This window comes from Alternaria conjuncta, assembly GCF_024043145.1.
Source record: "Alternaria conjuncta strain BMP 0040 chromosome Unknown scaffold_26, whole genome shotgun sequence".
Taxonomy (NCBI): Eukaryota; Fungi; Ascomycota; class Dothideomycetes; order Pleosporales; family Pleosporaceae; genus Alternaria; species Alternaria conjuncta.
Genome location: NW_026250115.1, coordinates 3,363 through 16,965, shown reverse-complemented (window position 1 = coordinate 16,965; position 13,603 = coordinate 3,363). Strand labels below are relative to the sequence as shown.

General features: G+C 43.1%; 4 protein-coding genes across 4 annotated transcripts; 3 read left to right on the top strand and 1 right to left on the bottom strand.

The window, feature by feature from the left end:
• Positions 1-348: 348 nt before the first annotated feature.
• Positions 349-2,067, top strand: J4E85_010733 (uncharacterized protein; the record flags this gene model as incomplete). Its single annotated transcript, XM_051474939.1, has 2 exons — positions 349-1,675; positions 1,727-2,067. The coding sequence occupies 2 exons, from the start codon at positions 349-351 to the stop codon at positions 2,065-2,067; spliced, it is 1,668 nt and encodes a 555-aa protein (XP_051321156.1).
• Positions 2,068-2,208: 141 nt separating this feature from the next.
• Positions 2,209-3,802, bottom strand: J4E85_010732 (uncharacterized protein; the record flags this gene model as incomplete). The annotated part of the gene is made up of 4 exons (XM_051474938.1): positions 2,209-2,442; positions 2,492-3,359; positions 3,409-3,727; positions 3,778-3,802. 4 exons carry the CDS (start codon positions 3,800-3,802, stop codon positions 2,209-2,211), a joined length of 1,446 nt encoding a protein of 481 aa, XP_051321155.1.
• Positions 3,803-4,546: 744 nt separating this feature from the next.
• Positions 4,547-5,607, top strand: J4E85_010731 (uncharacterized protein; the record flags this gene model as incomplete). The annotated part of the gene is made up of 3 exons (XM_051474937.1): positions 4,547-4,839; positions 4,903-5,101; positions 5,167-5,607. 3 exons carry the CDS (start codon positions 4,547-4,549, stop codon positions 5,605-5,607), a joined length of 933 nt encoding a protein of 310 aa, XP_051321154.1.
• Positions 5,608-5,849: 242 nt separating this feature from the next.
• J4E85_010730 (uncharacterized protein) lies at positions 5,850-7,331 on the top strand (the record flags this gene model as incomplete). The annotated part of the gene is made up of 4 exons (XM_051474936.1): positions 5,850-6,032; positions 6,098-6,970; positions 7,033-7,126; positions 7,177-7,331. The coding sequence occupies 4 exons, from the start codon at positions 5,850-5,852 to the stop codon at positions 7,329-7,331; spliced, it is 1,305 nt and encodes a 434-aa protein (XP_051321153.1).
• Between the last annotated feature and the right edge of the window lie 6,272 nt (positions 7,332-13,603).

The window sequence follows — 13,603 nt, the reverse complement described above, 5'->3', positions numbered from 1 at the left end:
GGTTACATCACATCTGTGCCCGGCCCGTTACCGTAACGGCTTTTGAATCTGCTAGCCATGGGTCTGTCTGTACATGGGAAGAAGACAGGGTAAAAGGTGTGATCGTCATCTAATGTGGGTTAAGAATGGAGTTATCGTCTTCTCCAGCTTCGTTGGTGATCACGTCGATCGTTCACCATTGAGAGCTGGACTCTGACTCTGTCGTTACCTTCATATCTAGTGGCGCAGGCTTTCGTCCATTCGTCGTTGTTCTCCTTCTACTTCTTCGTCTTGGGTTACTTCCACTCGCGTTACTCATTTCGCAATCCACAGCCTTTCAACACCAACAGATAGGAGGCTTTCACAATCATGGCGCAGGTTACGCCCCGTTCGATACTGGCACTTCAGCTTCCAGACCCTCGATTCAGCGTTGACTTTGCGAACTACGCACTCGACCCCAAAGCATATGCTACAACCAAAAAGTACATGCAGGACTTGTTCCCCGGTCAGAACAAGCCGTTACCACCACCAAAGGCTGCATCATCGCGTCATGGCAATGTGAACGCAAAGCCTCGACGCGTCATGGCAAAAGAGCCGACACCTTCCTCAGCGGCATCGCAAAGTCTTGACGACAAGTGGGATGCGCACACAATAGAGTGTATGATAATGCTCGACGAATCACTCGTCGACGAATCGGATCGATCTTCAGCCTTATCGAACTCAACAGCAGAGTCTTACGCCACCAACGTTACTTCCACCAGCGCTTTGGGTAGTACAGCGCCTACAACAAAAGCTACCAGCGGTCTCCCAGAGTCGACGCGTTCCTTTCTTCAACTTCCCCAGGCAATAGTCAATCACATATTGTCATACGTTTTCGCTGAAGAACGCGCGGTCTCCATCACACCATACCAGTCGCGTATCACACCCCAGCCACGACGCCGGCACCGCCATGGCCCGAGCACCATCGACATCCGATCTTTCATGATGCATCCGGCACTGATGGTGTCTAAGCAGGCCCGCGAGCTCGGACTAGACATCCTCTATCGCGACAGCCTCTTTCTCATTGATCTGTCTGACATCGGTGGTGCCAGCGTCGGTGCCGAGAAGGACATTGGCAAGTACTGGGGATGCTGGACGAGCAGTACGCCACCTCACATGGTCAAGTCGGCACTCTCCCGTGCTGCGAACATCCGTATCCAGCTCCCAGTCCCTAGCGCAGAAGCTACAGTTGTACGCAGCGCAACTAAGAGGAAGAAGGATGCACAGGAAGACACTTCCATCGTGATCGATTCTCTACGCACAGTGACCACCCTCATTACTGGTCAGGACAGTACCCCAATTCAACCAACAGAACGCAGTCGCTCGGCAAGTCCAGCGGGGCCGAAGATCCTCCGTCGCAAGCTCAGCTTCCGATCTGCGAAGCGTCCTGACTCATTGGAGTTTGTTTGCCGCGGAGACTCACCTCCACCCCAACCGAGAGAACCCTTAAGCACGCTAGAGGTTGTACTCGTGAAGGCTAATGCAGACGCCGAAGTGCACAGCCAAACGCTGGACATGGTAGCAATATGCAGTAGCATTCCAGTCTCCGGCGCTCTAGAGTATCATCTTGAGCTTGACGCGATGAGGAGGCTGTGGGCTAAGCGTGACAATGGACAATGGCGAGGAAGTGAGCCAGATGGTCACAAACTCCTGCATGGTATGTCGCAGTCTACTCCCATCACCTCGACCCAACACTGACTTGTAACAGATCTGAGGGCTCTAGGACATTCAGCGGCGAAAGCAGAAGTCTCGCAACCTCGTGGACAGCTCAGACAGACGCACGACCAGCCTACTGCACGTGCAGATGTACTCCATAGAGATAGGGCACGCCCTGCCCAGCAACCAACCAGCGGCAGACCCAGCTTAGAGGGGCACCTTCAGCAACGAGGTATTCCGAAAACACGGCCTGCTAAAAATGGCCTTGTTGCAAGGAAGATCAAAGAGATGGAGAGCCTTTCCAAGATCAAACTGTTGAAAGGCAACAAGCAGCCGCCAACTGTTGAGGAGCTTCAACAAATCGCCTCTGACATCAGGAGAGGCGTCTACTAAAAGTTTCATCGAGGCCTGGGGCCGACAGAGCCCGGCGCTCAATCATGTCATGTACTTACTTTTCTTCTGTCATATCTAAGTTTAATGTCTATAGTCTATCCACACTCAAACATGTCCATAACTTCAGATGTGCTTGGTAGACTAGGCTTTTCCGTCCGAGAATTGGACAACAGCCCACTTGCCACTCCAAGCCCACTTTCTCGCCCCACTGTCTCCGCCGCCCCCCTCTGATGCTTTTATGCGCTCGTCTTCTCCGTCCTTTAATCCGACGACGACGTCGGCTTTGCACGTGCGGAGCGCGAGGACTCGTAGACCTGAGCCAGGGCCCATTGGTCCAATGGCTTCGGTGAAGGGTGTGGTAGGAGTCCAAGCAGCCTAGTGTTGGTCAGTAATGCGAGGAACAAATGTGGAAGAGGGCACTCACATCAGCGGTTAGCTTGCGATAGTTGAGATCGCCCTTGAAGATGACGAGTTCGCTCTCCTTGAGATCCTCGTACAAGTCCGGCTCGCTCTTGGGAAGTCGCCAGTAGCTGCCGCCAGCAGTCCAGAAGTCGTTTGGTCGCATCATCAATTGGCCTTCTGCGTGGAGACCACTCCAATGCTGGAAGAGGAATTGCAGATTCGCGCTCTCTGTCTCAGACAGCGGTACGGACTGCTTGCCAGCGTGCTTCTCGTCTTCCGATAGCGCGCTGTAGAAGCTCTGTGGGTCGGCTAGTGCCATGAGGAGTGCACCGAAATCGGCTGGCAGAACGTCTGAAACGAACCATGGGATGTTCTTGGGGTGGAACACGACGTTCGTCGCCAGGCCAGAAGCGATCAGATATCCAGCGAGAATAAGGTCGACGAAGAGCTCGAATCCAGCGTTGTCAAGCACAATGTCGACGCGACGTTCCTTCTTGCCCTCCTTCTGAGCCCGCGTGAGAACCTCGAACGCCTTGTCTAGGTCGTTCACCAGAATGTTCTTCTCGGAGTTCTTGCGCGCCTCAGAGCCCTGCAACTTCTGGATATCCTCGTATGACAGGTTGGTCAACAAAGACAGATCCGTCGCATTGCCCCAAAGACAGATCTCGCACATCTCTGTGAACAGGACCTTCTCGGCGGCCTCGAGCTGCTCCTGCGACTCTGCGCCCTTGATTGTCTTCTTCTGTTCGAGCTCGGTGACGATGTCTTTGTAGCGCGCGGCGAGTTCGACGACAGCGGGGCGGGAGGATTTGAAGGTTTCCATCTTCTGGCGAGCGAAGATGTCGTACGAGCGCCATTTGGTGGTCTGCTTAAAGATGCTTGCGATGCGTCTGCCTATGGCCATTAGCACGCACCATTGAGCGACTCAGGCCTACATACCTGTACAGATAGCACTCGGCGTATAGCCAAGACACATTGTGCCACTTGGGGTTGCCTCTCGCCGCTAATTCCTTGTTGTATGCATCGACATCGCGTTCGCCATCATCGGGGATCGGAGTGAGCTCGCGGTCGTGCTGGAGCTCGTACTTCAGCTTGGCAAGCTCTGCAACGACCTGTTTGCCTTCTGTGATGGCCGTCTCGTCTTTGGTGTCGTGCAGGGAGCGGTGCACGTCGTCAATGCCTTGGGTGATGATGATGGGCCATCGCGAGCGCGCCGAAGTGTGGGCAAACGACGTCGCGTCGTTGGTGCTGTACTGCGCTGGTGCTGATTAGTCATGAATCGACTTGTATAGGCGCGCGTATACTCACGTGCTGTGAAAGTGTCGTACTCCATGTTGCTGCTCAATTGTGGTGTGGGGGTAAGATACTCTCAGTCACGACTTTCAACATGACGACGTTTGCAGGGGTCCGGGAGCGAAAACGTCGCCAAGCATTCTGGCTACCCCTCCACGTGCTCAACCGTTATCCCCACTACAGCACCTCCCACCAAGTGCAAGTACGACACTACCAAATGCCTCGTGTTCTATGATTTTATTCGCGAAGGTCATCACATACTGCATGCCATGCTTCACATCCCGCATCTACTGACACCGAGTACCTCACATACTAAGACTCCTGACGGCCAAGTGGAGAGTATGGACGCTGATGCAAGCAGGCAGGGCGGACCTAAACCATGGCTTGACTAAGGTACATGTCCCAGCCCTAGCTATGAAGTTTGGACAGTATTTGGAAGCCATCGCATTCCAAGTGAGGCTCCGGGGTTGGGACGCAGGGTCCGTGAAGTCTCGACGAATCGGACATGTGGAGTGACATGCTGGTTAACCATGACGTGTTTTCCCAGGCACTCTCGTGTCGCCGCTACCTGCGCGTCTATAAACGGTATTCCGAAGTTACCTTTGCAGGAACGTATTGCCAGTTTGCTAGCAGCTCGATGCGATTTCACTTTCACATCTCGACGCACTTCGTACGCATCCACATGCGCTAGCTCATGAAAATCTACCGCTCAATCCTCAGTATCGGTGTTCGCAGCACCATCACCTCCAGACCTCTGCGCACCTCCTTCCAATTCGCACGTACAATGGCGACAACACCGAACGGAGATCTGAATAATACCTCGGCCGAACGTGCACGAACTGAACTCGACATTGATCCCGCGTATCAAGGTCGCTCATTGGCGATACCACCTTCTGAAGACGATGTGGAAGTTCGAAATGCTTACCGGCCATTCATACTCGAAGGGAAAGATGCTGAGGACGATTGGGTGGCTCAATTAGAACTCAGCACTGCACTGAAGATGGTGGACACGCAATTGCTCCAACGCGGAGACGAGAGGCTTAAGGTGGTAGTCCTGCACGGAAGCATGCGATCAAGGTACGAATCTGTCAGCAAGATGTGCCATGGGTGCTGTCAGGGAAAAACACTGACACATGGCAGATCTTACTCGCGCTTGCTGTCGTACGAGGCGAGTCGAATACTTTTCCGCCTTGGCTGCGACGTTCGCATGTACGACCCCACTGGCCTACCTGTCAAGGACGATGTACAACACACACATCCCAAAGTGCAAGAGTTACGCGAACTGAGTAAGTGGAGCGATGGGCATATATGGATATGTCCTGAGCAGCATGGGACTCTCGTAAGTTGACGTCCTGAAACTCCACATGCTTGGTGAATGTCATACTGATAGACTTCTTCTTTCAGACGGCCGTTTTCAAGAACCAGATCGATTGGATACCACTCTCCACCGGCTCTGTTCGTCCGACCCAGGGCCGTACCCTCGGAATCGCACAAGTGAACGGCGGTTCGCAGTCCTTCAACACGGTCAACGCCCTGCGAATACTTGGTCGATGGATGCGCATGTTCGTCATACCGAACCAGAGCTCCATACCCATGGCATATAAGCAGTTCACAGAGGAGGATGCCGGCAGCAGGCTGATGCCCAGCGGAAACAGGGATCGACTTGTCGACTGCATGGAGGAGTTCGTCAAATACACCATTGTGATGCGCCCTCATTTCGATCTCTTCGGCGACAGGTTCAGTGAGAGAGAAGAGAAGCGGGCGAAACAAGCGAAGGAAGCTAACAAGCCAGCCCCAGACACGCAGCATGCGGCCTTGTCAACCAACGCGGGGCCTTCGAATTAATCCGAACCTCATTTGAATGCAAGAACAGCATTGCCTCAAAAGAATAGGAGTCTGGCATACAGTGTGGTAGTATAGCGTAGGTTCTGAATGTATCACCAGCCCTCGACCGGTTCTGGACTAGTGCTGTCGATCATCCGTGAGTGGTGACACCCCGCAAATGCAAGTGACATATCTGCTACGTGCGTATATAGTGGCGTCGGTTGTAGCGAAAGATACCGTGCTCCTGATTGCATGCCGCAAAGATGACGAAACAAGACAGCATTCCCCGACAGCACAGCGAGGTGTCACCGCCACTGACGCTCGATGAGGTAATCGAAGGAGAGAATACCACCATTGCAGAGCATACGCCCCCCGATGGTGGCTACGGCTGGGTTTGTGTAGCAGCGTGCTTTACGATAAACTGCTTCACATGGGGTACCGTATCTGTGAGTCAAGGTCGCTTATTGGAAGAGACTTTCTTTCCACTGTGCATCACATTGACAACCTTCAGGCCTATGGCATTTATCTATCGCACTACCTAGCCGACGACATCTTCCCCGAAGCCTCTGCCTGGGACTATGCGTTCATCGGTGGCTTCAACTTTGCCATTGCTATGCTCGTGGCACCCTTCGTGACAGTCTTCTGTCGCAGATCCGGAACCCATGTTGTCATGTGCTGCGGCCTGGTCTTGCAGCTCGGTGGCTTCATTGCTGCCTCATTTGCAACTCAAATCTGGCAGCTTCACCTCTCGCAGGGAATCTTAATCGGCAGCGGGATTGGCTTCTTATACATCCCCTGCCTTCCAGTCCTGTCGCAATGGTTTGATCGAAAACGAAGCCTGGCCAACGGGATTAGTGCAGCAGGGTCTGGGGTCGGCGGCGCAGCTTTCACTTGGGGCACCGAGGCCATCATCCAAAGATTCAGCATTGGTTGGGCGTTGCGCATCACGGGCATCATCGCTTTCGTGGCCAATCTTACTGCAACGGTCTTCATACGCGACAGGAACAAGGCCATTCGGCCATCCCAACTAGGCTTCGATACCAAACTTCTGCGGCGCTACGAAGTGGTATTGCTGCTTGCATGGGTCTTCATCAGCATGCTGGGATACATCGTCCTCCTCTTTTCACTCTCCGATTTTGCACTATCGATAGGCCTCTCGCGATCCCAAGCTACAGACATTATAGGTCTTCTGAATGTCGGAACTGCGATCGGGCGTCCAATCATCGGTATACTGAGTGATAGATGGAGCAGGATAGATACGGCTGGAGCGTTGACTCTACTGTGCGGTGTCTCGTGCTTTGCATTCTGGCTGCCTGCTACATCCTATGCACTAACAGTCTTCTTTGCCATCCTCTGCGGCGCGATCGTTGGTGTATTTTGGATGGTAAGTCAAGTTCGTAACCGAGAAGTACTCCAGACAGCTCTTCTGACAAAACGTTCGACCAGACAATTGGCCCGCTCTGCGTGGAAGTCGCGGGCATCAAGAACTTGCAGTCGTTGCTCTCGCTGTCCTGGGCGGCAGTCATTATACCAGCAACGGGTAAGCGCATCGTTGTCAACATTGAGACGCGCCTTGACTGATGGAAACAGTCTCTGAAGGAATCGCACTTAAGCTCAGACGGTCTTCATCCTCCCGTGAGTATCTTTATACTCAGATCTTTGCAGGTCTTTCATATGTAGTGGCTAGTGGATTCATGTTTCAGCTACGGAGGGTGAAACGTCGCCAAAATGCCCTCGACCGATAGCATGCATGCTTAGATCAACGCTCATGCAATCTCTGCAAGAACCTCCAACAAGACATGATTTTGTATGCGACAACCTTCCAACGGAGACGTGCTGAAACGGTAGCCCGCCCTTAGCTTCTTGTCCAGATATTCTGAGCTGTGGCCGTCGGGGTTTTGTGCAAGCACGAGGGAGAAAGCGGTTGTACAAAGCGTCGTCGAACCTGAAAGTTGCGCTGGTAGTCCGTTCGATGCTGGCGAAAAGTCAGTCGAGTTTTCCTGAATCGGGCTCAATAAACTTAGACCTCCATTGGTGTGTGCTAGAGGAGTCATGATAGCAGGCAAATCATGCGATTCCCATGGTGGCGACGCGTCGATCGCATACGAATCTACTAGGTTCAGTTGCATATTCGCATTCTGTATGTCTATCTCCGCGCCGAATGGTGAATAAAGCTCATGTGCTTGCTTTTGGCAGGGGACAATAGAGCTTGTGTCCAACTAGCCTCGTCAAATTATGGTGACATTTGCGATGTATGAGCCTACCTCGCTGATCGATAGAGATTTAATATGTTGAAAAGATGTTTTAGGCGTACTTCCGATGTGGGTGATGCTCTCTAGGTTGCTTGATAACTGTGTTGCGAGAGGCTGGGCTCTCGAGAAAGCCTCGAGGAATGCTTCGTCAAGCCCTAACGTATGCAACAGGTTTTTAAGCGATTGAACCTCCTGGGTAGCTTTCGCGAGCTCTGCTGTCGTAGGGTCTTGACTACATCCGTTTTTAGATTCGCGGAGCTTCGCTTCAAGTTCGGCAATGTATGCCTTGCGCCGGGCGCGACTGCGACGCTGATTGTTGCGCACCCGCTCGGCGTTTGAAGACTTGGAAGGCTGTCAGCACCTCATGACGCGACGGGATAGGAGTAAAGCACTTTCGCATTGACATTCTTGTGCGCCATTGTCATGAGTTTCAGTAAGTGGAGGCTGTCGAGACTGCGAGTGTTGAAAGATTATGGGGTAACAGGGTTTAGACGGGCTGCCACGCGGCGTGACGTCATTTGTCAGCCTCAAAAGGAAGTTGCTTGCGCATGTGAGCAGACGTTGGACAAGAGGAGGACCAAGACTACGATTTTTTGTATCGGTTCAAGCTACCTCTCATCCATGAGCTCCAGAACAAGCGTATTCTTGACACTACATTCCTGGTCTCCCTGACAGCCCAGACTCGCCCGTATCCGATGTCTATCACCGTCGCCACGCATTTCCGATATGATGGTGGCAGCGGTCTCGCATGATATTAGCAAACCATTGTCGAGCGACTTCCCTTGAGGCGCAGATGTGGGTGGACAAAAACAACTCGTAGTGTTAGGACAGCCATCGTCTTCTGCGACGCTGCGGGACGAGGCTACGCTTTGATCGGTCATTGAGCTTTCTGTTATCCGCGAATCGAAGGCTCTTTGTGTCTCGGGTGGTTTACAGCAAGATGACTTCTCCTGGGCTACCATGGCAACAGGCTCATGCACAGCAGTGGACGGCGAGTTGGTCGTGTCATTCGCTCTCTCGGGCATACATGCTGCGTCTTGAATGGCTCCTACCACTGACTGACGAACATGGTGGGTGTCTGGGAAAGACTGTGCATGATGTTGAATTGGCTGGTGCGGCCGCTGCTGGATTGGGGTCTGAGCAGGGGCTGGCTCAGGAACTTGAACCGGAGATCGCACAACAGACTGAGAGACAGGATAGGTCGCGTATCCGACAGGACTTTGCGAGGGAGTAAGTGAGACCTGAGGTCGCATCGCTGGCTGAGCATACAGCGCGGCAGCAGAGAGACTTGGTGCGCTTGGCGCATCAAAGGATCGTAGATACGCGTCCACTTCGTCGTGCGATACGCCACGACTGGCCAGCAAACTCTTCAGACGTGCATTTTCCTCTGCAACCTTGCGAGCTGCGCGTTGCATCTCTTGGGTAGCGGCGATGCCTTTGGCTTCATATTCCTGCACGCGTCGCTGCAGGTCCTGGATGAGCTCTTTCCGCTGATTACGCGAGCGCCGCTGATTCTCGCGGATCCGAATAGAAGAAGGCGTGTCGCTTCCCTGCGTGTGGCTTAGCGTGCATTCCAGCGACAGCGCATCTGCTATCCGTAGCTTACCTTTTTCGACATGATCGGATTGCGGTAATATGGGAATCGTGATATGCAGGAACATAGGTCAGAACCAGGAGAGTGGGGTTCTGAGCTACTTAGCGTCTGCATTTAGCGTGCGGTCTGGATCGACACCGGACGAACCCCACTCGTGTCACCCACGTGCGAGATTCTACAGCTACCTGCAACACTCTCTCTACCTAGATCTAGTGTTTTGCTAAAGCTTAGTTCTAGATTATTCTTTTCTATTTTATTAAATTTAAGAAGTAGGTCTTAAAGTAGATAATAGATTAACTATCTAGCTAAAAAGATATAAGATAAAAGTAAACGCTTCTCTAAGCTAATTAAGGCTACTTTCTTATTAGTTATAATAACTAACTTAAAAATTAGAGTTAGTATATTAAAGTAAAATTCTTTATAACTTCTAGTAGAGTTAAGCTACTCTACTTCTAGCTAACGCTAGAAGTAGTAACTAGATTTTTTAAAATATAAAACTATATAAGTCTTTAAGCCTACACTAGCTAGCGTATAAAGCTCTTAATAATATTATATTACTTCTATCTAAACTTTTATAATATTATATTTTATAGTATATACGTATATATTACTTTTATTTAAAGTATTACACTATATACGCGTATTATATTATAATTATTTTAAGTTTTAATATATTTTACTAAGGCTTAGAATAGTAGCCTAATATAAGTATTATATTAACTTACTATAGTAAGCTTATAAAATACTAATCTCTATAAATACTATAAGTAAGTTAGCTAATTATATATATATTTAGTTAGGCTAACTATAGTATATACTTTTATTCTATTATTTATAACTTTAAGAGCTCTATAAGTAGAGTAATAATTAAAAAATATTAATATAATACTAATATTATCTTTTTATTTAGAGTATATAATAAATAGTTATAGTTAAATAAGATATATAGTTTTACTAATATATTATAGTAAATATAAGAGGTTTAAAGATTATACTTAAAAGAAAATTACTATATAGAGTTATCTAATTAATTAATAGTACTCTACTCTATATTAATAATCTACTAGTATAAGATATAGAAACTAAAGAGTATTATATAATATTTATTATTTAATAAAAACTATTACTCTACTATAAAGCTTTATAGATTAAGTAATTATTTATAGTAGAATATCTAATTAGATAATAAAAGCTTTAACTCTATTAGCTATAAGCTAATTACTATAAGTATACTATAGTAGAATAATATAGTATATTATATTAAGTTATAACTATAGTTAGAGACTAAGTTTAAGTAAGAAATATAAAAGCTTAAGATAAAAGTAGTATATATATACGTAGTGTTTAATTTAACTTAATTACTTCTATATATAAGTAATAATAGCTAATAAAGTTTTATACTAATATCTAGTATAGACTCTAAGATTTATATAAGCTTTATACCTTAAAAATATTAAATACTACTTTCTAGTGTTAGCTAGAAAGTAGAGTAGCTATATCTATAAAAAACTAACTCTAGATTCTATAGTTTAGCTATATATATTATACTAAGATTTCTTAATCTAAATTTAAAGCTAATATAAGCTCTAGAGTTTATACTAGCTACTAGTTTTAGCTTTTATTTACTTTATACTTTACTTAGTTTAAGTATATACTATAATAGTATATTAGTATAATCTACTATATATACTTACTACTACTATATTTATTAAATTTTTATAATCTTAAATCTTTTTAAACTTACTAATAGTAGTAAATATATATAATATAGTATTCTTAGTTACTATAGTAGTTTAGAGATTTTTTCTTTATAGTAAATTAGGTTCTAAGCTTAGATTTAAGAAGTTTTATTAGAGTTTTATAAAACGTTTAGTAAAAGTTTAAATCTAATAAAGAAAATATTAAGTATAAGTTTTAATACTAAAAAGTATAAAAGTAGAATATAGTTATTTAAAAAAGTTAAAACTTATATATAATTAAGCTTAATATTAATATAATTTTTATTAAAACTAAAGAGAATCTAAATTATTTAATAGACTTAAGTAGTAGTACTTATAGCTTATATAGTTTTAATATTAAAATAAAAACTATTACTAGTACTCTAAGAAATATATAACTTAAACGTTTATTTATATTAAATAGTATAGTATTAAGTAATCTTAAACCTAGAGCTTTAGTACTACTACTTTTAGAGTATCTTATAATTTTAGATTCTTTATATTTTTAAAAAAGCTATTTTTTTACTAAAAGTTTTATTTAATAGATTTTAATACTTAACTTTCTATTAATATACTTTCTTAATTAAAGCTTAAATGTTAATATAGATATTAACTAGAATATACCTTATTAAGCTATATTATCTAAAGCTAAAAAAAACATTAGTTTACTAATAGACTAGTAAAAGTAAGCTATTTTTGTTTTTTCTACTTTTATAACTTTTATTACGTTAAAAATATTTTACAAAGCTAGTAGAAATTTAGCTTTAGTACTTAATATTATATAAGAATATAAAATAACTATAATCTAAGCTCTAAAACAAGTATAAGCTCTTATAAAATTACTAGTATTAGTAGTTATTTTTTCTTACTACTTTAGTAAAGTTTTAAAGCTTTTTAACTATTAATTAATTACTAAAATAAAAATATTAATAACTTTTATATCTTTATTAGTTACTATAGATATACTAAAAATATAGCTAGTATAGTAGCTATCTTTAGAGCTTTTTTAGTACCTATTAAAAAGAATATTATCTATAATATACTATTCTCTATTCTACGTACTTTAAGAATAGTCTCTAGAAATTTAAGAAGCTAATTAGCTAATATTACTAAGTTTAATATAGAATATTAAGTTTCTAGCTTTTATTTAAGCTTTTATTATAGCTAAAGCTATTACTATTTTATAGATATATTTATCTAAGCTAAAGTCTTTTATTCTTTTTTCTTCTAGTCTTACTTTTAAAGAGCTAATTAGTAGAGAAAATAAACTTTATTATAAATAGTCTCTAATTAAAGATATATATTAGATATAAAATTACTTTATTAATTATATAAAGAAATTAGATATACTTATTACTTATACTAGATAAATTTATTATTTTATATATACTATTATAGTAAAGTGTTAATATAGAGTAGAGTAATAAAACGTAGTTAGTAACTCTATATAGTAATCTTAATATAGGTATATTTTCTAAATACTTTATATTTACTATATATAACTATAGAAATTAATAAAACTTTCTTTCTAATATTTACTATAAATATAAATAGTAATAATATACTTATAAAGAGTAATAGTAATAAAGACGTTTCTAGTAGACTTAGAAGTAGACTTAAAAGTAGTAATAGATAAGCTATAAGCTATAGAGCTAAAGAAATATTAAAATATTCTTAAAAGTTAATCTAAAAGCTTTCTAAGAGAAAGCTCTTAGTAGAAAGAGTAAAAGTTAAAGTATAGCGCTTTTTTCTTAGCTATAGAAGTAGATAAGTAGAATTATAAGTAGTATAAGTAAACTTTAAGTCTAGAGTAATATTAAATTATAGTACTATACTACTATAAAATATAAAAAGATATTTGCGTATATAAACTATAGTATAAAGAATAGTAGCTTAGAAAGAATTATAAAAAGCTTTATATATAGAAAATACTTTTTTTCTTCTTCTTTTTTTCTTATTTTATATCTTTCTATTTTAAAGAACTTCTTATATCTCTAAGAACTCTTTATATCTTTATAAACTCTAAATACCTAAGTACTACTTTCTAACTTAATACTAACTAATATCTTTAAAAATGCCTAACTCTAACTTTATTACTAATATAAAGGCTACTATTATAGCTACTACTAAAGTAGCTACTTTTAGCGCGCTTTCTAAAAATTGCTTAATAATTTAGAACATAGAATATACTACGTTAAATAAGCTAATAAATAACTATTACTATAACTAGAATATAATACTATCTACTATAACTATAGTTTTTCTTAATAAAGAGTAGATATTATATACTACTAAGTATATATACGTAAAGCTAGGTATAACTTTTAAGTCTAAAGATAAAGTAATATTAAATAGGCTTTATTATAAGAAGTAGTTAGTAGTTACTATTTTTATAGTAAGTAGGCTATTTATAATAATAAAGCTAAATATATTAACTACTAAAGAGATCTTTA